Here is a 26,695-nt window from a genome sequence, read left to right on the forward strand (position 1 = left end):
GGTACAGTCTGGTATGTTGGGTTCTTATGGATTTAAATTTTTTTACCTAAATTGTACGTTTATCTTGTATATCCATCCTTAAAGAATTAACTTTCGTTAAACATTTTATGGACCTTAAAGGTTAAAAAAAAAATTAGAGAAAGCTTTGAACTTTGGATCTCACTAGCATATATTTCAGTAAACATTTGATAAGTAATACAAATTATAAATATAGACTTCGTAAATCTTGAATAGACAAAGAGTTTAATGTGGTACGTTGTGATCAAAAGTCCTTAACAAAACAAAACAAAGACATATGACACTTACACCGCTACAAAACAACAAATCAATTCTAGACATTACCTCAAAGGCTCATCCAACCAAGTGCTATCTAGGTAGATCTTGGGTGCCATGTGGGTTGATACTCCATACCACTCTACGGAGTTAGAAAATGATTGCTTGGTTAGCTTATTTTTGATAGTTTTATTTTTGCACGATTTCACATAATTTATATTTACAAAACCAAGACGATCATAAAAGTCAGTCAAAATGGGATTGTCAAGTCTATTGTAAATCTTTAAATGTTGTACAAAGCATAAACAAAACCAAAAGATATGAATATATACAAATATTATATTGAATACTTTTGGTATAGATTTGTCCATGACATTTTTCCCCACTTATTCCTTTGACATCCTCGTTAAAGCATTTACAGATGTTGTATCTCCTCGCCTTTATAGAATCTTTAATCTTCTACTTCAATTGCAATTTGTCTCTTAGCTCTCAACTGCTCATTAACACTATTGTTAAGCAGTCAAACTTTGATTCGTGTTTCAACTTGCCAAAGACTCTAATTTTGATGTGTTATCGATCGAGTTGTGCTGATCTTTGTTGGGTCCTACGGATCTCTCAGATGAAAGAAAATATATTCCTTATTGTACACCAGTCTCTCAAACATCTCGCATTGCTTAAACTGGATGGATACCTATTAGAGCTTTAACGAGCATCGCCTTATAGATTTTGAAGTTTTTTATGTCTTTCCCCTATAAAATTTACTCATTGATTCATCTTTTATTTAATTATTGCCTCTAAGTAGTTTCGCATCACTTTCATTTTCAGTTGACATTCTGTTAAAAAATGAAGTGGACAATCTACTCTTAGTGAAATCAATTAACATTGGTGAGGATTTGACAACTGTTATCTTCTGCTAAGTTTATTCAAAAGGTCTTTGAGCATGTGCAAAGATTTTCGACTTAGTACTCGCTCATTTTCTTAAGAGTTGATAGGGTAAAGATTATTTGGCTTTGCCTTGCCCGCCTTCTCAAGGGTTATACTTCATGTATCAAGTTGGTTACTAGTTTACACATACTTTTTCCTCACAATACTAAAGGACCCGAGGTGTTTACACTCATTACATTGAGTTAACTACTATAATTTATCTCCTCGTTGCCATCAGAATGCAAGAAGTTTTGCCCCAAAATAAGTAAAATTCTACCTCAAGTTGTAGCAAGTCTCTAATAGTTTTGATTACCTTTGGGATTGTACCATCTTCTTCATCATTTTTATTGCTTACTTCTCTAAGTAGAAAAGGTACAGTACTACGTACTGTCTATTTTGTTCCTTTGTCGAGCACTCCTGCATAAATCCAAAGTCCCATACTTTCGGCTATCTTGATGAGAAGCTCATCGATACTGGTCTTACGAAGTTCCCTAGCCTCTATCCTTGGATCTTATTTTTGTACTTGAAGTTTGTATTTGCATTTTGCACCTCCTTAGCCCCGTTCACGACCATACACCCTCCCTCCATGAAAGTAAGAGAACAATGACACCATGGAAGTCTCACCTTTACGGCATCATGGTGCTATAGTGTCCATAGCCCTACTATTTGTCATCTAGCATTTGCGTTCCTTTCTTTGTGATTAGTAGATCTGCCTCTATGGCATTGTAGCACTCCTCTAAGTCCACCTCTCAGATTGTCTTTGAGCGTCACAGGGGTCTGATGGAGATCAGACACATTAGTGATTGACTTTAGGTCAAGTGGGAGATTGCTAGTCATAGGTGCCCAGTAAGTCAATCACGTGAGTGATGGCACGTGTGACTTGATACAGAATCTTTTTACTTATTATATTTTGACATATATCACTTTATAACTATTGCATATATGCATATATATATATTGTGATGTCCTTGGATTTGTGCAATGGAAATCGGATCGTGATGAGATCATGAAAATGAGATCGATTCGCCTTTAAACACATATCTTAAATAATCCCAGTCATAGGTTACTCGAGAGGGACATCGTGATAACCGGACAAACTGGTGTGCTGTATACCCGTCCATATGATGGATGTAGCTGGTCTCATAGCTGCTCGTGTAGAGACACTAGGGATACAGTACAGGTGCTCATTGGAATGAGTTCACTGATTGATTCACTTACGGAATGCTAGATGGTTGATGATGCCTTATTGTCATACAGCGATTCCGTAGTCCTAGTGGTATATCTGGTCCTTAGACTTGAGACACCAAGGATGTCCTGTATGAGTGCTCCACTCTTTGATACCAGACTTATAGGTTTGATTGTCTCAGATCTAGTATAACTGGTCATTGGGAGTGGTAGTCGACCTTACGAGGGCTATTGAGTGTCGATAGAGGATCATCCACTCTCGGCGTCATGAGAGGAATATCTCATGTGTTCTTGCTCAGACAAATCCCTGGCCAGGGTCATTCGGGTTGAGAGAGAGAGTTCTCCAGGAGAATCCGATTAGAGCGAGACTCAAGTAAGAATCGCATGGGTCTAACAGCACCATGCTCGATATACGGTCTTTGGGATATTAGATGGATGAGAGATTATAGGTACACGGTAACTGAGGACAGATAGGTCCAATGGATTAGATTCCCCTGAATCGTTTAGGGACTACGGCGTAGTGGCCTAGTACGTCCATAGTCGATGAGTCAAGTGAATTATTACAGAGATAATAATTCACTGAGTTAGAAGGAGTTCTGACAGATATGACTCACGGTCAGCTCGATATTGGGCCTAGAGGGTCACACATATATGATAGGCATTGCGATGAGTAGAGGTTCGGATATGAGATATTCGACGGAGCCCTTATCTTATTGGATATCCAATAAGCCCCTGAATTATTGGATCCCATGGACGAGATCCAATTAGAGCCCATGAGAGATTATTGGATAGAGATCCACTAATCCAGAAGGCTTGGGTTATTGGATGCAGATCCAATACCCACTAGGCGAGGATCCATTAGGGTTTGTTCGTGCAATAGATTAGTTTTAAATTGCGTGTGTTGTGTTTTGGAGAAGCTTTTGACGTCAAAATCGTTGACGCAAAAGCGGAAAAGGGCAGCAACAGTGTTGTGTTTTGGAGAAGCTTTTGACGTCAAAATCATTGACACAAAAGTGGAAAAGGGCAGCAACTGTTGCTGCCCTCGTAGATGGCAGCACTGCCATCTGCGTGTAGGCAGGCAGCCTGCAGCAGCAACCGCAAGGGCAGCGGCACCACGCGCCGCAGGGCAGCGACGCTTGTGGCCGCTGCTCCCGCGGGCGCTGCCTCGCGGGCAGAACCGCCGGCGGAGGGGACGACGCCCACAGGGGCACCCGCCCGCGGAGGCGACGGCGCCCAGCTGCAGGGGCAGCGCCGCCAGCGGGCGTGCCGCCTGTAGGCGAGGGCAACAACCCCGCCCTCCGCCGCACAACCCACCGCCGGTAGGGGTGGCGGAGGTGGCGCCCTTGGCGGCAACAGCAACAGCAGGGGAGGATGAGGGCATTAGGGTTTTTTTGGGCAAAAGACAGTTTTGTCCCTCGAAATTTGAGAAATTCTAATTTCTGTCTTTTGTCTAAATTACGAAAATACCCTTAGGAATTAAGAAATTCCCTATATGTCCCTGATTTCATAAAATACTAATTAATTAAAAAGTTTAGTTGATTATTATTTTTATTATTATCTAGTAGTCCTACATGATGATGATTATTTATACATGTGATGTATGATGTGTGGACGGATGATCATGGACCGTGTAATGTGTGTACTTGTGATTATTATTATTGGGGTCTGCGAGCCTTCATTATATTTCTCGTTTATTGTTGGGCCTGCGTGCTTATGATTAAGTTGTAATCACATGAGGAGACGTAGCGGGAGCGTGGATGCGATAGCGGGACCCACGAGATGGACGATCGCGATGCATGAAGATGCATCGAGATGTCGACGGAACCGACGAGGACGAGATGGACAATCACAGGGCATGGAGATGCACTGTTAGATCTTAATGTAAGTGATTAGGCCTACTGGCTCGGGCCTAATCACATTAGGTTGTGGTCCATGATCATCTGGTGTGATTGCTTATACACATACTAGATATGTATATATATTTGCATGCGATGTAGATATATATTAAATATGTATATGTGTGACATGTCATATTAGGAGACCAAATCATAGAAACATCTCTCTCGATAATATTAAGTCGATAAACGTGAGGCAATTAGATTGACCCACGTGGCCTTCCATTGTTATAAGTAGGAACCGATTCCCGGTGTAGGTTGAGTTTGTCAAGTCCCTCGAGACTCACCTATATCGCGATTCGTTATCTTGCTTACGACATAGAGATGTCATCGGTGACCTGAGGACATGGTATGCTTGGTCGAGTCCCTCGAGGGTATATCATCAAATCAGACTCATCTTGTAACGAAGGTGTTGACTTAACCGAGCATCATGGTTGGTCAAGTCCCTCGAGACCATGGTGATTCAAAGGCCGAACAGGACGGGAATCACAAGGAGTTGTGATCGGCAAGAGTTGCCTACCTTTTAGGCTTAGTGTGATTGGTCGAGTCCCTCGATGTTACACTAAGACGTTGATTGGATCCTGATCCCCACTAAAAGTCTGCCGGAGACTTCCGTTTCACGTGCTGAGGGTGTCACGTGACTCGTTAGTAAAATAGTGGGAGCATATTAAGATAGAAGTTCATATCTTGATAGTTTATTTCTTGCAAAATCTGCATGTTATTCATTTCTACTACATCTTTATTTTCAGAAAATGTCGCTTTCAAATCCCTTACGTGGCATACTTGATGTCAACCACCTCACTGGTCCAAATTATACGGATTGGCTCCGTAACTTGAGAATTGTTCTCATGGTAGAGAAAATCGTGTACGTCTTTGATACAGTGATGCCTACGCCCGAAGAAGGGGCAAGCGAGGATGAGATTGCTCGCTACATGAAGTACATTGATGACTCCACTCTTGCTCAGTGCTATATGTTGGGCTCTATGACTCCTGAGTTACAGAGACAACATGAAAAGATGGATACCAGATCCATTCTCCTACATGTCTGTAAATTGTTTGAGGAACAGGGAAAGACTCGGCGATATGAGATATCCAAGAGCCTCTTCCGCGCTAGGATGACTGAGGAGAAACCGGTTTAAAACCATGTCCTAAAAATGATTGAGTGGATAGAGAAACTCACAGGTCTAGGAATGGTCCTAGAGGATAACTTGTGTATGAACATTGTGCTTCAGTCCCTACCAGATTCTTTTTTATAGTTCATAATAAATTTTGATATGAACAAGTTTGATGTGACTCTCCCAGAGCTCCTCAATATGTTGAGGGAGGTAGAGAGTACTATTAAGAAAGAGAAGTCAGTTCTCTACACTGGTGAGACTAGAAAGAAAAGGAAAGCAGAAAGGTCCCTTAGAAGGGAAAGGGCAAGGGCAGACCAGGTAAAGCAAAGGTTGCTAAGAAAGACCCAGCAAAGGACAAAGGCCAGTGCTTCCACTATGGTAAAGATGGGCATTGGAAGAGGAACTACAAAGAAATACCTTGCAGAAAGGGCGAAACAAAAGCTTGATGAAGCTTTAGGTACATATCATGAATATAAATGTGTCTAAGAGGAAACGAGATGAGATGAACAGTGCATACCTATGGCATTGCAGGCTAAATCACATCCATGAAAGAAGGATTCAAAAGTTGCTAAATCTAGATCCATTCGACTATGTGTCATATGCAACTTGCGAGCCTTGCCTTCGTGGAAAACTGATCAACTCTCTATTTAGTAGAACTGGAGAGAGAGCCACTGAACTGTTGGAACTCATACATAGTGATGTATGTAGACCCATGTCAACTCATGCCATTGGTGGTTACTCTTACTTCATTACCTTTACTGATAATTTCTCAAGGTATGGATATGTGTACTTAATGAAGTACAAGTCCGATGCCTTTGAGAAATTCAGAGAGTATAAGAATGAGGTGAAGAACTAGACTGGAAAGAGTATTAAAACTCTTCGATCAGATCGAGGAGGTGAGTACTTAAGTACAGACTTTATTCAGTTCCTCAAGGACCATGGGATATTATCCCAATGGACACCTCCTTATACACCTCAGCTCAATGGTGTTTTTGAAAGGAGAAATCGTACGCTATTAGACATGGTACGGTCCATGATGAGTTTCGCTGACCTACTCATCTCATTCTGGGGATATACCCTAGAAACCGCAGCTTACCTTCTGAACAGAGTTCCAACTAAGTCGTTAGTGTCTACACCATATGAGATATAGAAAGGGAAGAAGCTTGATCTTAAGGTTGTTAAGATTTGGGGATGCTCTACCCACGTTAAAAGATACAACCCCGATAAGTTAGAATCAAGGATAGAGCGATGCAAATTTGTGAGATATCCCAAGGAAACTTGTGGGTATTATTTCTATCATCTCGAGGACCAAAAGGACTTTGTAGCTAAGAGAGCAGTGTTCCTTGAGAAGGAACACATTCTTGGCAGAAATAGTAGGAGAATGATAGAGTTGAGCGAGGTTGGAGAACCAAGCTCAAGCACCACTCTACAGCACGAGTTTGTTTAGGTACCTAATACACAAGTTTTAACTTTACGTAGGTCTGATAGAGTATCCCATCCTCCTGAGAGATATGTGGGACATATTAGAGGAGAGGATATTGAGGATATTGATCCTCAGACCTACGAGGAGGTTATTATGAGTATAGACTCTGGGAAGTGGTAAGAAGCCATGAATTCTGAGATGGATTCTATGTACTTCAACAAGGTTTGGAACCTAGTTGATGCGCCCAAAGGTATTGTACCCATCAGTTGCAAGTGGATCTTTAAGAAAAAGATCAGAGTAGATGGAAAGGTAGAGTCCTATAAAGCAAGGCTAGTGGCTAAGGGGTATCGTCAAAGGCAAGGTATTGACTACGACGAAACCTTCTCACCCGTAGCAATGCTAAAATCCATCAGAATTCTATTGGCTATTGCAGCACACTATGATTATGAGATCTAGCAAATGAATGTGAAAACCACATTCCTCAATGGGAACCTCGAGGATGAGGTGTATATGATGCAACTTGAGGGATTCGTATCCAAGAACTGCCCAAATAAGGTGTGTAAGTTGCTTAGATCCATTTATGGACTAAAGCAAACTTCCCAAAGTTGGAACATAAGATTTGATGAGGCAATCAGATCTTATGACTTCGTTAGGAACGAAGATGAGCCATGTGTGTACAGGAAGGTAAGTGGGAGCGCTATCACCTTTTTGGTGTTATATGCGGATGACATCCTGATCATTGGGAATGACATAGGAATGCTATCCACAGTAAAGACTTGGTTATCTAGACACTTCTCCATGAAGGACTTAGGGGAAGCATCCTATATCTTAGGGATTATAATCAATAGAGATAGATCCAAGAGGATGCTTGGCTTGTCTCAATCCAAGTACATAGAAACCATTGTCAAAAGGTTTGGCATGGAAAATTCCAAGAGAGGTCTCATACCGACGAGACATGAGATATCGCTTTCTACGAGTATGTCCCCAAAGACTCTAAAAGAAAGGGCGAACATGGATATGATACCTTATGCCTCAGCAATAGGGTCTATCATGTATGTCATGCTATGTACTAGGCCTGATATAGCGCATGCTCTGAGTGTCACGAGCAGGTATCGGGCGGATCTAGGCTTGGAGCACTGGAAAGCAGTAAAGTATATCCTTAAGTACTTAAGAAGGAATAAGGATCTTTACTAGTATATGGAGGTAGTAGCCTTAAGGTTGAAGGCTACACAAACTCAAGTTTTCAATCTGATGTCGATGAAAGCAAGTCGAATTTGGGGTACGTGTACACCTTGAATGGAGGAGCAGTGTGCTGGAAGAGTTCCAAGCAAGATACTACTGCTGACTCGACCACAGAGGCGGAGTACATTGCTGCATCAAATGCAGCAAAGGAGGGAGTCTAGGTGAAGAAGTTCATCACAGATTTGAGAGTCATGCCGGGTAGCGAGGAGCTGATCTCCTTATATTGTGATAACAACGGGACGATTGCTCAAGCGAAGGAACCTAGGTCTCATAAAAAATCTAAGCATGTTCAGATGAGGTTCCACCTTATCAGAGAGATCGTAACCCGAGGAGATGTAACAGTGCAAAGAGTTCCATCCGAAGATAACATTGCAGATCCACTGACAAAACCATTGTCTCAGATTGTCTTTGAGCGTCACGGGGGTCTGATGGGGATCAGACACATAGGTGATTGGCTTTAGGTCAAGTGGGAGATTGCTAGTCATAGGTGCCCAACAAGCCAATCACGTGAGTGATGACACGTGTGACTTGATACAGAATCTTTTTGCTTATTATATTTTGGCATATATCACTTTATAACTATTGCATATATGCATATATATATATATATTGTGATGTCCTTGGATTTGTGCACTAGAAATCGGATCGTGATGAGATCATGAAAATGAGATCGATTCACCTTTAAACACATATCCTAAATAATCACGGTCATAGGTTACTCGAGAGGAAAATCGTGATAACCGGACAGACTGGTGTGCTGTATACCCGTCTATATGATGGATGCAGCTGGTCTCATAGCTGCTCATGTAGGGACACTAGGGATATAAAACAGGTGCTCATTGTAGAATGAGTTCACTAATTGATCCGCTTACGGAATGCTGGATGATTGATAATGCCTTATTGTCAGACAATGATTTCGTAGTCCTAGTAGTATATCTGGTCCTTAGACTTGAGACACCAAGGATGTCCTGTATGAGTGCTCCACTCTTTGATACCAGACTTATAGGTTTGGCTGTCCCAGATCTAGTACAGTTGGTCATTGGGAGTGGTAGTCGACCTTATGAGAGCTATTGAGTGTCGATAGAGGATCATCCACTCTCGGTGTCATGAGAGGAATATCCCATGTGTTCTTGCTCAGACAAATCCCTAGCTAGGGTCATTCGGGTTGAGAGAGAAAGAGTTCTCCGGGAGAATCCGATTAGAGCGAGACTCGAGTAGAAACCATATGGGTCTGATAGCACTATGCTCGATATACGGTCTCTGAGATATTAGATAGATGAGGGACTATAGGTACATGGTAACTGAGGACAAACAGGTCCAATGAATTGTATTCCCCTGTATCATCTAGGGACTACGACGCAGTGGCCTAGTACGTCCGTAGTCGATGAGTCAAGTAAATTATTACGGAGATAATAATTCACTGAGTTAGAAGGAGTTCTGACAGATATGACTCACGGCTAGCTCGATATTGGGCCTAGAGGGTCACACATATATGGTAGGCATTGCGATGAGTAGAGGTTCGGATATAAGATATCCGATGAAGCCCTTGTCTTATTGGATATCCAATAAGCCCCTGAATTATTGGATCCCATGTACGAGATCCAATAAGAGGCCATGAGAGATTTTTGGATAGAGATCCACTAATCTAAAAGGCTTGGGTTATTGGATGCAGATCCAATACCCACTAAGCGAGGATCCATTAGGGTTTGACAGGAGACCTCTATAAATATGAGGGATTCAAAGCCTCATAGGCTAAAACCTTTGCTTGTCTCTCCTATTCTCCTTCCCCTCTTCACCTCAGAGTAGAGCTAGAGTTTTTGAGGAGCATCATCGCAGCCCTACTGTGTGGATCACTGCTAGAGAGGAGGACGCTTGACCTCCTTCACCCTCTCCTAAGGATCTGCAAGGAAACAAGGATATACGATCTCCCTAGGTAACACAATCTATTCTACACGCAGTTTTTCAGTTTCGTGGATTTTGCGCACCAATCTTCGCACAACGACGAACATTTCTTTGGGAATCGAGGATTTTGTTTTCTTGTTCTTCCATTGCGCATATGATGTCGCCCCCAAAGATTTTCCCAACAGTCACTTACCTCAACACCTCTATGTTGTCTGAGTAATTCTTCTTGGTCAATGGAAAGATATATTACAACTTCCATGCATGGCCACCACTATTATGTTGTAGGGCTCGGCCAATACTATTCTCCTTTATGTTATTAGTAGTAATGTTTGCTCACTCGGCCTTATCCTTTGACTTACCAAGATCTCTTAAGAAATTAATAGATTCTGGAGTAGTCCAACTCTTTAGTCGCTCTGATTATATCTCTATATAATCAAGTCTCTCTCTCTCAAAGCATTTATAGATGTTGCATCTCCTTGCCTTTATAGAATCTTTAATCTTCTACTTCAGTTGCAATGTGTCTCTTAGTTCTCAGTTGCTCATTAGCACTATTGTTAAGCAGCCGAACTTTGATCCGTCGATACTGCTTCAACTTGTCAATTACTCTAATTTTGATATAGGGTCGATCGAGTTGTGCTGACTTTTATTGGTTCATACGGATCTCTCAGATGAAGGAAAATACATTCTTTGTTGTGCACTAGTCTCTCAAACATCTCGCATAGCTTGAATTGGGTGGATACCTATCAGAGATTTAACGAGCATCACCTTGCAGATTTTGAAGTTTTTGATATCTTTCCTCCATAAAATTTGCTCATTGATTCCTCTTTTATTTAATTGTTGCTTAGTTTCACACCACTTTCATTTTCAATTGACATTCTATTAAAAAATGAAGTAGACAATCAACTCTCGGTGAAATCAATCACCATTAGTAAGGATTTGATAACTGTTAACTTCTATTAAGTTTCTTTGAAAGGTCTTTGAACATGTTCAAAGCTTTTCTTTTAGATAAATAAGAGAACTTAGTATCCGGTTTCACCCATTTTCTTAAGAGTTGAGAGGACAAAAATTATTTGACTTTGCTTACTAGCTTTTGCATACTTTTTCCTCACAATACTAAAGCAGTCGAGGTGTTTACACTCATTGCAATGAGATAGCTACTGTAATTTATCTTCTCGTTGCCATCAAAGGAATGCAAGAAGTTTTGTCCCAAAAAGAGTAAAATTCTACTTTGACTTGGAGCAAGTCTATGATAGTTTTGATTTCCTTAGTCTCTCCGTCAATCACTTCGTCGAGATAAGGTGCATATGTTTCGAAGCTCCCTTCGAATTTAATACCATATAAGATTAGTTCACTCCAATAGAATGGGGGACCTATGAAATGATATGAACTTGCTCTTGCTTCCGTAAGAGTTCATGTCCTTGCCTATAAGGAAAGTTTGGTGCCTTTACTTTATGTTCAATCTTCTATGTCGACTCCCTTCATGTGAATTTGACATTTCACTAAGTTTCACCCAAGTTGTTATGTTCCTCGATTTGCATTGAGTTGATGATCTTATCCATTATTCCATAGGTCAACCATCCGTTGAGTCTGATCTCTATATCAACTGTAAGTGTGCCCTCATTTGGTATTGTATAGGGTCGCCCTCACTTGATCTCGTAATGTGTCTACTAATGTATTACCTCATATGAGATAATACGATAACTCCTCGTCGCTTGCTCGATCCATTGAGTTTTATGAAGCTATTGTCTTGAAGTACCCCCTTCAACATATGTGATCCCATGTACATGATTCTCCCTTTTGGAAATTAAGACTTATCCATCCTAAATATCTATCATATTAGAGCAACTTTTCTCTCCATATCCTTCCCTTTAGAAGTTTCAGAGGGAATCATGTACACTATTCTGTCATCACAAACGCACTTGTTAGATTACAACTCTTCGCTAATATAGCCCTCATTGCACCCTTTAAAGCCTAGCAATATGCTGAATTTATTACACACTGCAACCTCCTATGAATATATCGGTTCCATCCAAAGAGAAAGTTTCTATGCTCCATGTCGTCGAGTTTCGATTACCTTAGGATGGCCATAGACAATCCGTCATCTGTATACAAGCCCTTGCATGAATAATAAATTCTTTAAGTTAGCAATTCCTCTCATCTCTTTAAGCTTTACACAACTATTTTAGTTGTTGAGCAACTATCTCTCCTTACATAGTTTTATTATTTACCAAGTGTCTTGTTTGCTTTGAGCACCATCAAGTTTAATTACCAACGTCGAGCTATAGCTGAAACTTAGTCATTTCAACTTTGTGCGCTACACATTCTTCCTAGCTCATTTGTTGTTACGGTGCCCCTCGTGTGAAATGTTGTTCATTCCTCTGAATGTCAATCTTGGATGCTCGCTCCTTTGAGCGACCCCTTTCTCTACGTCCCTACGCTTGTTTCTCTTAATCGGTCATGCGTGTTGGCTGTCCTCAATACATCTCTGTTAAGTTTTCCACATTTGCATGTCAAGTATTTCTAAGTGTGATTGTCCTACTTTGATATCAATTGTCATGGACTTAACTGGTTTTGCCAAAGTCATGTGAAACCCTTGCATGTCAGTTTGCAAAGGGTCAATCTCCCCGAAACCTTTTATAGTCACTTAAGGACCTGCAAAGAGAATATGGGTTAGAGGAAGTATTTAACTTGGTATTCCACATGTAGACATTTTGACAAATACTTGATAGATAATATAAATTATAAATATAGACATATAAACTTGGAATGATTATGTAAAAAAGGGTTTAAGGTGATCCGCTATCGTCAAAAGCCCCTACAAGTGCCCTCTTAGACATTGCTATGAAATAAGATAGTAAATCATTTTTAGACATCCGGGTAGTTTCAGGGTCCAAGAATGAATAGATAGATTCTAACGGTGTAGGAAGAACAGGAGGAGAAACAAAAATGCAGAAGAATGCATTTAGAACTTGCAACTCGTCAGGAACTCTAAAAGGAACGGTTCGATCCCTTTTAATCAAAACCAGAATGGTTCAGTCCTAAAAGCAGAAAAAAACAAACCTCGCAACGAAGAAACACCCATTCCGGAGGAGAAAGGGAGAAGGAAGAAGGAAGAGCAGAAGGAGAACCAAAAATGTTATTTAGTAGTGCAGAGCCGAAGAATGCATGACATTTATAGCTATACAGACTCGAGATATGAAGCCATTCAGACAACAACATAGATATCTATCTCACAAAAAATATCCATCTCATTTAAAAAGGGGGAGACAAAGCTATACAGACTCGAGATATGAAGCCACCTCTTCAAACTGATAGGTGGCTTTTTCAAAACACCGCACTGCCGAAAATGAAATAAAACAAATTCCAGAGACGGCACAAATAAGAGCAAATATATTGACACCAATTGTATCGATTACACTGGTATGACATCAACATCTGATGTGTCCTCACATCTTAATATAATTCCATCGAGGCTCGCTGGAATTACGCACTTCGCCCACTGGCACCCTGTGGAGAAGGGCTCAGGAGGAGGGACTATCATCAGAACGTTGTCATTCTTTCGGACAACTCCCATTACACTTACAGTGCTGCCCTCTTTGACATAACTGCATGGATACAATAATCAAATTGTTAAAAGATGTACGGTGTGGGAAAATATATTATGACATCTTTTTCTCTCGTCAGATTGCCTATGGTAGGCTAAAAACAAGGTTTTATGCATAGGGATCCTGATGAGAAGCCAGTAACCAACAAAGACAATCCTAGCTCTTTATTCCTACTACTGGAAACACATACAAGGAACCAAAATGATAACTGTTTGATGAAATACTAACAATTGAAGTTTCAGATTACCCTTCTTTCAGGCGCATCACACGGTCATCACTAGAAAGGTTCCTCTCCTGCAACCACCTGAGAAATTCAGGAGACGAATCCTTGTTGTTTGGGTTCATGTCAATGACGACAGACTCATCAACATACGGAGCCACCCTAGAACCATAGCCTGCTTTGACCAGAGCTCTTAAACCAGATTGGAAATCAGATATATAAAAGTCAACCACATGCCTCTGCCAAAGTTTCACATAAGATGACTCACAGATCAGATAAAATTATGAAGCTGGAGCAAATTGTTGCTTAATCTAAAAATTTCCAAATTATGGGGCATAAATTCTACATGTTCCTTTATTTCAGATGTAGTTTCTCTTATAAATTCAATTATTCAACAAAGCAGCATACCTCCTTTGATCTTAGTCCCCAAGTAAAACGCCGATGCTGGGAATTGGCAGTCTTTGAGTTCCAGCCCCTGTATTCATAGAGGCCAGTAGATGTGTACACACATCTAGGAACCATATGGTATGATGACTGAAGGGGAAAATTTCCACATGTAACAACCTGCAAGAAGCTTTTGTTAAATATATCAAGTTGCGCATATTTTTATAAGCATTAGGGGAGAAACAAAGAGAGTAAACAAGTCCTGGGAAATATATCAAGCTGGAGCAAACATGATAGTTTGAGCTTAAAAAAGGCTTATGCATCAACATTTCTCCACATGATAAGCCATCAACAAAAGAATCCACACATGCTGGGATCGTTCGTAAGAACACTGCTCACAAACAACTAAAAGCAATTGATACTTCTTTTTTATATGCAAACCTAAATAAGAGAGTCAAATATCGAATACTAACTTTCATGATTCCAAACAAACTTGTTTAAAAAAGCATTCTTCGAGTTGCATACCCCAGAGACCTTGACATACTGCCCATCTTTTGCAGTTCTCAAATCCACATCAGGATATCTAGCAATGAATCCTACGATTGCCCTTCTTCCAAAACAAGTATTCCAAAAGGAAAGCATGACAACTCCTCCAAAAATAATTACAACAACCATAAGAAGAATGACATTGTGAACAGCACCAAGAATGAAGCCACCTGCAATAAAACCCATCACAAATAACAAAACCACGGACCAAATGATGGGCTTAGGCAAGCTTCCCTTGAACAAATAATCATCTTCCTGAGTGAGATTAGTGACAGCTTGGTTCTGAATGACAGATGCACTATGTGACTTCACTGATTTAGTGGATTCCAGAGAACCTGATAATTTCCGGGGGACACCGGATGAATTAAGTGGCCCAGAAGAAATCGGGCCAGAAGTGATGAGACCTGTAGTGGGCAGCACCGGTGGAAGAGGGCCAGAATTTTGGCGTCCCACTTGGGTAACACCACCAGATTGAGGCCCAGATGCCTTTTTAACTGAATCCCCGTGTTTAAGTGGCCCAGAACTGGATTTCTGTCTACCAGAACCACCAGTGACTAGCAAAGAACCAGAACTCGGAGCTGCGTAAGAAGAAGAACCGGAATAGTTAGGCTGACCAGAGGCATTAGGCATGATAGGCCCTGAGTGGGTAGCAGCAGCCCCCAATGATCGATTTCTTGAAGGGGGATTAGTAAGTGGCCCAGATTTTCTGGATTTCTCTACATGAAGATCAAACATCTTCCCAAGTTCTCCAGATTTTTTAATATCTCCTCCTGTATATGGCATGGCTGTAGAGAAAATTGTTGGAGGTTTCTCCTTGTGTTGTTCAGGTCGACCTGAAACATAGAGGCCATTGCTGAGCTGGTGCGATGGGAATCTGGAACCCATCAGGCTTCAAATGGCTCTTTGGAGTGCAGATGGCGGATATTTATTGTAGCCCACAGGAATCAGCACTGCAATATAAGATTTTGGTCATGATGAGGCTAAAGTTGCAAGTAGCACAAATCCACAGGAAAAGCACTCTGTTAGAGCACCGAAAACCAATGTCGGGTATCAAGAATGTATATCTAGGCACAATTTCTTCATCCATTGCCTAGTAAAAAAATTGTACAGAAGAAAAAAGGATCAAGATATCTAAATAAACTAATCAAGATCTCCAATAATGACCAGTATCAATGTAAAAAATGTTCATACTAATTATGGCAATGAAAGCAGAAGGTTGCAAATTTTTGAAAAAAACATTGTTAACCTATAACGACATTTGGAGAATGTCTTACACATTTAGTCGCTAGAATATTGGCTCTTGTCTTTTTCTTCCTATACTTTATAATAATAATTTCAACCAATTACTTTTACTAAGGATCAATCATTAGAACCTGAAGTCTGCTCTAATTTTGGTGCCAGAAAAATCATAGGAGTCCACTGATGACTGGATGAAAAGAGCATCAAGTAGCTCATTACGAAACAGACAAATTTACTGTTTTTAAATTATCTTTTACTGCAAACTCAACAAAACAGAAACAGTGCAGTAATCATGTCAACATTGAAAGCCAAGCTTTTCAAAGATTCTAATTTCTGTTTCACTGAAACACATCAGAAAGAGGACTACTAATCAAGATATGTAGCAATGACAGAGTAAACAAAGCCAGGGTCATGATCAAACTTAATCGATCAATATGTGAGAGAAGAAACAAAGGATTACAGAAAGAGAAATTTAACTAGAGAAGAGATGGTTGAAAAAACTTACGATCTTCATTATAAAAAGTAAAAAACAACAAACTAACAAACAAAACTCTGGACCCATGGAAGTGGAATTGATTAATATGGAAATTATTTTGTGACTAGAACTTGAAAAGAAGATCCAAATTTTGTAAATTATACAGGGTGCCTTTGACTAGGAAGCATGATTTGCCATGAAATACGAATTAGGAAACTGATAGCTGAGGATGATTAAGTGATACCTACTTAAGCAATGAAATTAAATTCTTTCCAAAAGATCAACATATATTCCAATTTTAGGATGTGGTCTAAAATCAAATTAACGCATGTCAATTATGACATGTGTAGTGTATTTTTCATAAAGGAGAACAATTGAAAGGTGCATGAGATAGAGATACTCCCCAAAAGAATCTATGGCCCAACAACCACATTTTGAGTTGATTCCCTATGTGATTCTTGTCACATTACATGAAATGATTACTAGTATCATTTGATACCTTGCTCGACCAACTGATTATTAATTATTAGGAGCAGTTTCAGACAGAATATGGGATTGAAGTACATAGTTCCGGCAGCTTGGCCAGAAGCTCGACAAGCATTATGCGCCTATGTTGAAGTGGGACTGTGGCGGCCAGTCATGAGAACATTGAGAAAATATAAGCTCGGTGTCCACTAACATTTGGACCAGAGTGAAGATGAATGGGTGCTAAAAGAAGTGCAAAGAGTAACATTTGAAATTTGACTCCACCTTTTAGGTCTTGAACAGTTTCAGATTCTTGCTCAATCCATATCTCCATTTCATTCCATTAGAACCCATAACCCGTATAGAATACATCATACAGTCCCAATAAGAGCTAAAAGATGTACGAAAAACTAGCATCTACGTTGTCCAAGTCTCCAAAATCAAAAGCAGATCTCCGATCAACAGATCAACCACTATAAGTTTCATTAATGTCAGTCAGAATACAAATAAGATCCGACCTTTTCACCATTTCCAGAAACTATGGACATCGACCTTTTTCATCAGAATTTCGCCCTACAACGTAATGCAGATCCCACAACAACACGTGACGAATCAAAACAACCAGTTCGATTCCTGGATCTCCACCTCCGATGGAACCAAACTCGGATTTACCCACCAAAATAAGATCAAAAGTCTCCATTCACTTAGATCCAAACAAGAGGGAGGAATCAGAACCCGCACTCCCCCTTCCGATCACAACTTAACGAGTAACGAACCCCGACCCGAGATGCCAATGCCTTGATATTCGATTCAAGGGAGACCAAATAAAGGAGAGAGACAGCGAGTGTGTGTGTGTCTGAGAGAGAGAGAGAGAGAGAGAGAGAGAGAGGTCCCCGTACCTCCACAAAGCGAGCGTCCGAGAGTTCGATGGACGAGTCCGCGGGCGGATCAAAAGCACGCGAGATGTGGAGTTGAAATGCCACACGATTGCCGAAGAGTGAGCGAAGGGAGGAGGGAGAGAAGCGTACTGACTCCAAAATCTCAAGACAGAGAAAGGGAGCGATTGAGAGAGAGAGAGAGAGAGAGAGAGAGGAAAAAAGAAAGAAATAATAGGAGAGAGAGAGAGAGAGAGAGAAAGGTGGGAGACCGGATCTCTTTCCTGAAATTACGACAATACCCTTAGGGTTCACATTCGTCCTATTCTTCGTACGAACAAAGTTTATGGCAGGTAAGATTTTAGTCAACAGGTTAACAAAATCGCTGCCACGGGAGTGAAATAAACCACAACTCAACGCACGAGACACGAGCCGCGAACATGGACACGTCACCCTGATCCCTTACCCTCTAAGTCGGGCTTTTTTTTTCTCAATTAGGAAACTTGTTTGTAAATTATATGTGATGGGATAAATTTTCTCAATTCCACTCGATCTTTAAGTTCAAAAATAACTAACAAAGTGATTCAAGAATTGATTTATAAGAAGATCGAGATCGGGATGCTTAGTCAGTAGATATTCAAGTTAATACAAAGAATACGAGGATCATAAATAAATAATAATTAATCTAGATAATAATAAATTAATAGACTTCTTGAGCTAAAGGAAATATTTCTTAGTATCAATAGAATATTTTCTTTTGAATTCATTATTGTTGTTGAGTTTGGGTGACTGTCATATCATTTGGGTGTCACCCACTATGCTATGTTGGTAGTCTATCAAGGGTGAATTCTCCCCTTATAATTCTTCTCCCCTCCCTCCTACTATTGGTACACTTTGGAGTCTTCATTTAGGCATCGAGGTGTGCCCAACATTTGTTCGATGTGTGATGAATATGATTCCAAATGTTTAGTAGTTTTGGCATGTCGAGTTTCAGGTTCTCCACCTTTAAAGGGTGCCTCAAGTGTAACATTCCATCTAACCCGAGATGGGTGTTTTAGGTGCATTGTTTTGCTTAGCTCAAGAAATGAGTCTTGAGCATATTTTTCATATTTGGCTCGAGAGAGGCCGCTTGAGTGTATTTTCTATTTTTCCCTTAAAGGTGTGCCTTTGGATCTTCTTTCAAGCGTTAAGATGTGCCTAATAAATAGCAAACACGATTTTGAGTATTTGATAGTTTCAACGTGTTGAGCTTCAAGTTCACCACCTTTAAAGGGTGCCTCGGGTATAGCATACTATTTAATTCGAGATGGGTGTTTCAGGTGTGCTTCTTTTCTTAGCCCGAAAAAAACGACTTATGTATATTTTTCGTGCTTAACTTGAGAAAGATGTCTCGAGTGCATTTTTCATTCTTAGTCTGAGAGATACGTCTTGGGTGCACTTTCAAAAGGGAGGTCACCCTTTCACCTAGTCAAACCTTCATTGACGAGAAAGACCACTAAGTGTTGCATTAAGTGGGGACCTCGTGAGTTAAACTAACACCTTAGAAAGTGAAGTGGCACCTCGAGGGTATAAGATGCACCCCCTTATGGCTCACTTTGCATCCTTAGCTCTATCTTCATTGATTCTTTTCTCTTTCAGCCTTTCACTTTCCTTCTTAGACCTCCAAAGCACCTATCAGCTCTCCCTAACTAGGTCTAGAAGATATCGATTCATCTATGGTCCTAATTGATCTCAAGGTCATTATAGACCTTCAAATTATAAAGGGTTTCTATGACCAAGATTTGGTTGTAAACTTGAGTTTCTAGAGTACTTGTGCCTCTGGTTCTTAATCTCGTCCGAGGATCAAGTGAAGGTACCTCGGGTCGAGTAGTCTTCGTTTGACTTGATGTGCAAGTACATATGCTTAAGTTCTCTCTTCATCCATTCATCTTAGAGTGCCTTTATTGGTGGATGATCTCTCTTTCTCATATGGTGCCTAACTCATGATGTTATCTAATCACTTTCCTCGAGAAATGCTACTATACCAACATAGACTCAACCTTAATCTATTTCATTATTGCTTCTAGGCTTGCAAGAGGGCCAACAACTACTATCTTATGACTCGAGAAGGATTCACAATGAGGGTGGCCCCAACTTCCAATAAGGGTTAGAAGGGATGATACTTCTTTATCGACATCAGTCTATACTTATCTACACACTTTCACCAACACCACTCTAATTTTAACTAACGAAAAGAGAAGTTGGTGCTCCGACTAGGAAAGATCATTTCCTCTTTTGCCATTAAATCCATGAATGAGGATTGGCTAATCGACATTAATATGAGTCTAGCTCCTCAAGGTATGCATCATCTCCCAAGGCATCTTTTCACGGCTTATTAGATGTGCTTCTAACTAAGTTGTCTCTGCTAGTCATAGGTGCCCAGCAAGCCAATCACGTGAGTGATGGCACGTGTGACTTGATACAGAATCTTTTTGCTTATTATATTATGGCGTATATCACTTTATAACTATTGCATAAATGCATATATATTGTGATGTCCTTGGATTTGTGCAATGGGAATCGGATCGTGATGAGATCACGATAATGAGATCGATTCACCTTTAAATACATATCCTAAATAATCCCGGTCATAGGTTACTCGAGAGGGACATCGTGATAACCGGATAGACTGGTGCGCTGTATACCCGTCCATATGATGGATGCAGCTGGTCTCATAGCTGCTCGTGTAGGGACACTAGGGATACAGTACAGGTGCTCATTGGAGAATGAGTTCACTGATTGATCCGCTTACGGAATGCTGGATGGTTGATGATGCCTTATTGTCAGACAGCGATTCCGTAGTCCTAGTGGTGTATCTGGTCCTTAGACTTGAGACACCAAGGATGTCCTGTATGAGTGCTCCACTCTTTGATACCAGACTTATAGGTTTGGCTGTTCCCAGATCTAGTACAGCTGGTCATTGGGAGTGGTAGTCGACCTTACGAGGGCTATTGAGTGTCAATAGAGGATCATCCACTCTCGGCGTCATGAGAGGAATATCCTATGTGTTCTTGCTCAGACAAATCCCTGGCCAGGGTCATTCGGGTTGAGAGAGAAAGAGTTCTCCGGGAGAATCCGATTAGAGCGAGACTCGAGTAGAAACCGTATGGGTCTGACAGCACCATGCTCGATATACGGTCTCTGGGATATTAGATGGATGAGGGACTATAGGTACATGGTAACTGAGGACAGACAGGTCCAATGGATTGGATTCCCCTGTATCGTCTGGGGACTACGGCGTAGTGGCCTAGTACTTCCGTAGTCGATGAGTCGAGTGAATTATTACAGAGATAATAATTCACTAAGTTAGAAGGAGTTCTGACAGGTATGACTCACGGCCAGCTCGATATTGGGCCTAGAGGGTCACACACATATGGTAGGCATTGCGATGAGTAGAGGTTCGGATATGAGATATCCGACGGAGCCCTTGTCTTATTGGATGCAGATCCAATACCCACTAGGGAAAGGACCCATTAGGGTTTTGACACGGGATCTCTATAAATAGGAGGGATTCACAGCCTCATAGGCTAGAGTCTTTGCTTGCCCTTCCTATTCTCCTCTCCCTCTCCACCTCAGAGTAGGCCTGGAGTTTTGAGGAGCGTCGTCGCAACCCTGCTGTGTGGATCACCGCTAGAGAGGAGGACGCTTGACCTCCTTCACCCTCTCCTAAGGATCTGCGAGGAAACAGGGATATACGATCTCCCTAGGTAACACAATCTTTATACGCAGTTTTGTGTTTTGCGGATTTTTGCGCACCAATCTTCGCACGACGACGAACATCTTTTTGGGAATCGGGGTTTTTTGTTTTATTGTTCTTCCGCTGCGCATATGATGTCGCCCCCCAATGATTTCCCAACAGTGGTATCAGAGCCAGGTTGTTCGTGCGAATGATTGGTTTTTGAACTGCGTGTATTGTGTTTAGGAAGAAAATTGACGTCAAAATCGTTGACGCAAAAGCGAGGAAGGGCAGCAACAGTTGCTACCCTCGATCTGCATGCCTGCAGCCACCTGCAGCGGCAGCCGCAGTCGCAGCCAGGCAGCACAGCGCCGGCGCATGCGCAAGCGCTGTGCCTGCAGCAGCCGGCCGGCGGTCTGCTTGCAGCAGGCTTGCTGCTGGCGGGGCTGGCAACCGACGGGCAGAGGCGCCGCAGGGCAGCGGCGCCTGCCGCCGAAAGGAAGCGGCGCCTGCCGCCGCAGGGCAGCGACGCGCGACGCCTGCCGCCGCTGCTCCCGCGGGCGAAACCCCCCCCACAGGGGCGGCCGCCCGGCGGGACAGCACCGCCTGCGGAGGCAGCGGCGCCCGAAAGGGGAGCCCACCCGCAGCGGCATCGCCGCCAGCGGGCGTGCCGCCCGCAGGCGAGGGCAGCGCCCCGCCCCTCGCCGCACAGGCCGCCGCCGGCAGGGTGGCGGCGGCGGCAGCAGCGAAAAGGGGAAAGGGCATTAGGGTTTTCTGGGAAAAAGACAGTTTTGCCCCTCGGAATTTGAGAAATTCCAGTTTCTGTCTTTTGTCCAAATTACGAAAATACCCTTAGCAATTGAGAAATTCCCTACATGTCCCTGATTTCAGAAAAATATTAATTAATTAAAAGGTTTAGTTGATTATTATTTTTATTATTATCTAGTAGTCCTACATGATGATGATTATTTATACATGTGATGTATGATGTGTGGACGGATGATCATGGACCGTGTGATGTGTGTACTTGTGATTATTATTATTGAGGTCTGCGAACCTCCATTATATTTCTCGTTTATTGTCGGGCCTGCGTGCCTATGATTAAGTTGTAATCACATGAGGAGGCACAGCGGGAGCGTGGATGCGATAGCGGGACCCACGAGACGGACGATCGTGATGCATGGAGATGCATCAAGATGTCGACGAAACCGACGAGGACGAGATGGACGATCACAGGGCATGGAGATGCACCGTTGCACACATAGATCTTGATGTGAGTGATTAGGCCTACTGGCTCGGGCCTAATCATATTAGGTTGTGGTCCATGATCATCTGATGTGATTGCTTATACACATACTAGATAAGTATATATATTTGCATGCGATGTAGATATATATTAAATATGTATATGTGTGACATGTCATATTAGGAGACCAAATTATAGAAACATCTCTCGATAATATTAAGTCGGTAAACGTGAGGCAATTAGATTGACCCACGTGGCCTTCCATCGTTATGAGTAGGAACCGAATCCCGGTGTAGGTTGAGTTGGTCGAGTCCCTCGAGACTCACCTATATCGCGATTCGCTATCTTGCTTACGACATAGAGATGTCACCGGTGACCTGAGGACATGGTATGCTTGGTCGAGTCCCTCGAGGGTATATCATCAAATCAGACTCATCTTGTAACGAAGGTGTTGACTTAACCGAGCATCATGGTTGGTCGAGTCCCTCGAGGCCATGGTGATTCGGAGGCCGAACAGGACGGGAATCACAAGGAGTTGTGATCGGTAAGAGTTGTCTACCTTTTAGGCTTAGTGTGATTGGTCGAGTCCCTCGAGGTTACACTAAGACGCTGATTGGATCCTGATCCCCACTAGAAGTCTGCCGGAGACTTCCGTTTCACGTGCTGAGGGTGTCGCGTGACTCGTTAGTAAAATAGTGGGAGCATATTAAGATAGAAGTCCATATCTTGATAGTTTATTTCTTGCAAAATCTGCATGTTATTCATTTTGCTACATCTTTATTTTCAGAAAATGTCGCTTTCAAATCCCTTACGTGGCATACTTGATGTCAACCGCCTCACTGGTCCAAATTATACGGATTGGCTCCGTAACTTGAGAATTGTTCTCACAGCGGAGAAAATCGTGTACGTCCTTGATACAGTGATGCCTACGCCCGAAGAAGGGGCAAGCGAGGATGAGATCGCTCGTTACGTGAAGTACATTGATGACTCCACTCTTGCTCAGTGCTATATGTTGGGCTCTATGACTCCAGAGTTACAAAGACAACATGAAAAGATGGATGCCAGATCCATTCTCCTACATGTCCGTAAATTGTTTGAGGAACAGGGAAGGACTCAACGATATGAGATATCCAAGAGCCTTTTCCGCGCTAGGATGACTGAGGGGACACCGGTTCAGAACCATGTCCTAAAGATGATTGAGTGGATAGAGAAACTCACAGGTCTAGGAATGGTCCTAGAGGATAACTTGTGTGTGGACATTGTGCTTCAGTCCCTACCAGATTCCTTTTCACAGTTCATAATGAATTTTAATATGAACAAGCTTGAGGTGACTCTCCCAGAGCTCCTCAATATGTTGAGGGAGGCAGAGAGTACTATTAAGAAAGAGAAGCCAGTTCTCTACACTGGTGAGACCAGAAAGAAAAGGAAAGCAGAAAGGTCCCTTAAGAAGGGAAAGGGCAAGGGCAAACAAGGTAAAGCAAAGGTTGCTAAGAAAGACCCAACAAAGGACAAAGGCCAGTGCTTCCACTGTGGTAAAGATGGGCACTGGAAGAGAAACTGCAAAGAGTACCTTGCAGAAAGGGCGAAACAAAAGCTTGATGAAGCTTCAGGTACATTCATGATCAGTCTCCATTTTGTCAGACTCTTATGATAACACATGGGTATTAGATACCGGTAGTGCTTATCATATATGCAATTCGTTGCAGGTTCTGGCAAGGCCTAGGAGACTAGAGAGAGGCGAGATGGACCTAAAGATGGGTAATGGAGCAAAAGTTGCTGTATTAGCTGTTGGCGAGGTCGCTCTACATCTGCCTAGTGGAGCTTTTATTGCATTAGATGCATGTTATTTTGTTCCTTCTATTATCAAAAACATTATTTCCATTTCATGTTTAACAGTTAGTGGATATAAATTTGTTTTTGAGAACAATGGTTGTTCGATATTATTAGATGATAAGATCATCACGAAAGGAACATTGCATAATGGTTTATTTATGTTAGACACCACTCCACATATCATGAATGTAAATGTGTCTAAGAGGAAACGAGATGAGGTGAACAATGCATACCTGTGGCATTGTAGGCTAGGTCACATCCATGGAAGAAGGATTCAAAAGTTGCTAAATGATGGATATCTAGATCCATTCGACTATGTGTCATATGCAACTTGTGAGCCTTGCATTCGTGGAAAACTGACCAACTCTCCATTTAGTGGAACTGGAGAGAGAGCCACTGAGTTGTTGGAACTCATACATAGTGATGTATGTGGACCCATGTCAACTCATGCCATTGGAGGTTACTCCTACTTCATTACATTTACTGATGATTTCTCAAGGTATGGATATGTGTACTTAATGAAGTACAAGTCCGAGGCCTTTGAGAAATTCAGAGAGTATAAGAATGAGGTGGAGAACCAGACTGGAAAGAGTATCAAAACTCTTCGATCAGATCGAGGAGGTGAGTACTTAAGTACAGAGTTTACTCACTTCCTCAAGGACCATGGGATATTATCCCAATGGACACCTCCTTATACACCTCAGCTCAATGGTGTCTCTGAAAGGAGAAATCGTACATTATTAGATATGGTACGGTCCATGATGAGTTTCGCTGACCTACCCATCTCATTCTGGGGATATGCCCTAGAAACCGCAGCTTACCTTCTGAACAGAGTTCCAACTAAGTCGGTAGTGTCTACACCATATGAGATATGGAAAGGGAAGAAGCCTGATCTTAAAGTTGTTAAGATTTGGGGCTGTTCTGCCCATGTTAAAAGACACAACCCCGATAAGTTAGAATCAAGGACAGAGCGATGCAAATTTGTGGGATACCCCAAGGAAACTTGTGGGTATTATTTCTATCATCTCGAGGACCAAAAGGTCTTTGTAGCTAAGAGAGCAGTGTTCCTTGAGAAGGAACACATTCTTGGCGGAGACAGTGGGAGAATGATAGAGTTGAGCGAAGTTAGGGAACCAAGCTCAAGCACCACTCTACAGCCCGAGTCTGTTCAGGTACCTAATACACAAGTATCAACTTTACGCAGGTCTGATAGAGTATCCCATCCTCCTGAGAGATATGTGGGACATATTAGAGCAGAGGATGTAGAGGATATTGATCCTCAGACCTACGAGGAGGCTATTATGAGTATAGACTCCGGGAAGTGGAAAGAAGCCATGAATTCTGAGATGGATTCTATGTACTCCAATAAGGTTTGGAACCTAGTTGATGCACCCGAAGGTATTGTACCCATCGGTTGCAAGTGGATCTTTAAGAAAAAGATCGGAGTAGATGGAAAGGTAGAGACCTATAAAGCAAGGCTAGTGGCAAAAGGGTATCGTCAAAGACAAGGTGTTGACTACGACGAAACCTTCTCACCCGTAGCAATGCTAAAATCCATCAGAATTCTATTGGCTATTGCAGCACACTATGATTATGAGATCTGGCAGATGGATGTGAAAACCGCATTCCTCAACGGGAACCTGGAGGAGGAGGTGTATATGATGCAACCTGAGGGATTCGTGTCCAAGAACTGCCCAGATAAGGTGTGTAGGTTGCTTAGATCCATTTATGGACTAAAGCAAGCTTCCCGAAGTTGGAACATAAGATTTGATGAGGCAATCAGATCTTATGACTTCGTTAAGAACGAAGATGAGCCTTGTGTGTACAGAAAGGTAAGAGGGAGCGCTATCACCTTTTTGGTGTTATATGTGGATGACATCCTCATCATTGGGAATGACGTAGGAATGCTATCCACAGTAAAGACTTGGTTATCTAGACACTTCTCCATAAAGGACTTAGGGGAAGCATCTTATATCTTGGGGATTAGAATCTATAGAGATAGATCCAAGAGGATGCTTGGCTTGTCCCAGTCCAGGTACATAGTAACCATTGTCAAAAGGTTTGGCATGGAAAATTCCAAAGGGCAAACATGAATATGATACCTTATGCTTCAGCAATAGGGTCTATCATGTA

The 26,695-nt window shown here is 41.8% G+C and overlaps 1 protein-coding gene across 5 annotated transcripts; it reads right to left on the reverse strand.

The window, feature by feature from the left end:
* Positions 1 to 13,167: 13,167 nt before the first annotated feature.
* On the reverse strand, positions 13,168 to 17,953 carry LOC135675862 (uncharacterized membrane protein At1g16860-like). 5 transcript variants are annotated; one of them, XM_065186472.1, is made up of 5 exons: positions 17,793 to 17,953; positions 14,703 to 15,664; positions 14,193 to 14,348; positions 13,812 to 14,023; positions 13,168 to 13,564 (listed from the first exon to the last, which is right to left on the reverse strand). In XM_065186472.1, exons 2-5 carry the CDS (start codon positions 15,597 to 15,599, stop codon positions 13,372 to 13,374), a joined length of 1,458 nt encoding a protein of 485 aa, XP_065042544.1. In that variant the 5' UTR covers positions 15,600 to 15,664; positions 17,793 to 17,953; the 3' UTR covers positions 13,168 to 13,371. The 5 variants fall into 5 exon arrangements, with proteins under 5 accessions (XP_065042544.1, XP_065042528.1, XP_065042539.1 ...); XM_065186456.1 differs by having other exon boundaries at positions 14,694 to 15,664; XM_065186467.1 differs by having other exon boundaries at positions 14,694 to 15,694.
* Positions 17,954 to 26,695: the final 8,742 nt, after the last annotated feature.

Source organism: Musa acuminata, chromosome BXJ1-1 (assembly GCF_036884655.1).
Source record: "Musa acuminata AAA Group cultivar baxijiao chromosome BXJ1-1, Cavendish_Baxijiao_AAA, whole genome shotgun sequence".
In the NCBI taxonomy this organism is placed as follows: Eukaryota; Viridiplantae; Streptophyta; class Magnoliopsida; order Zingiberales; family Musaceae; genus Musa; species Musa acuminata.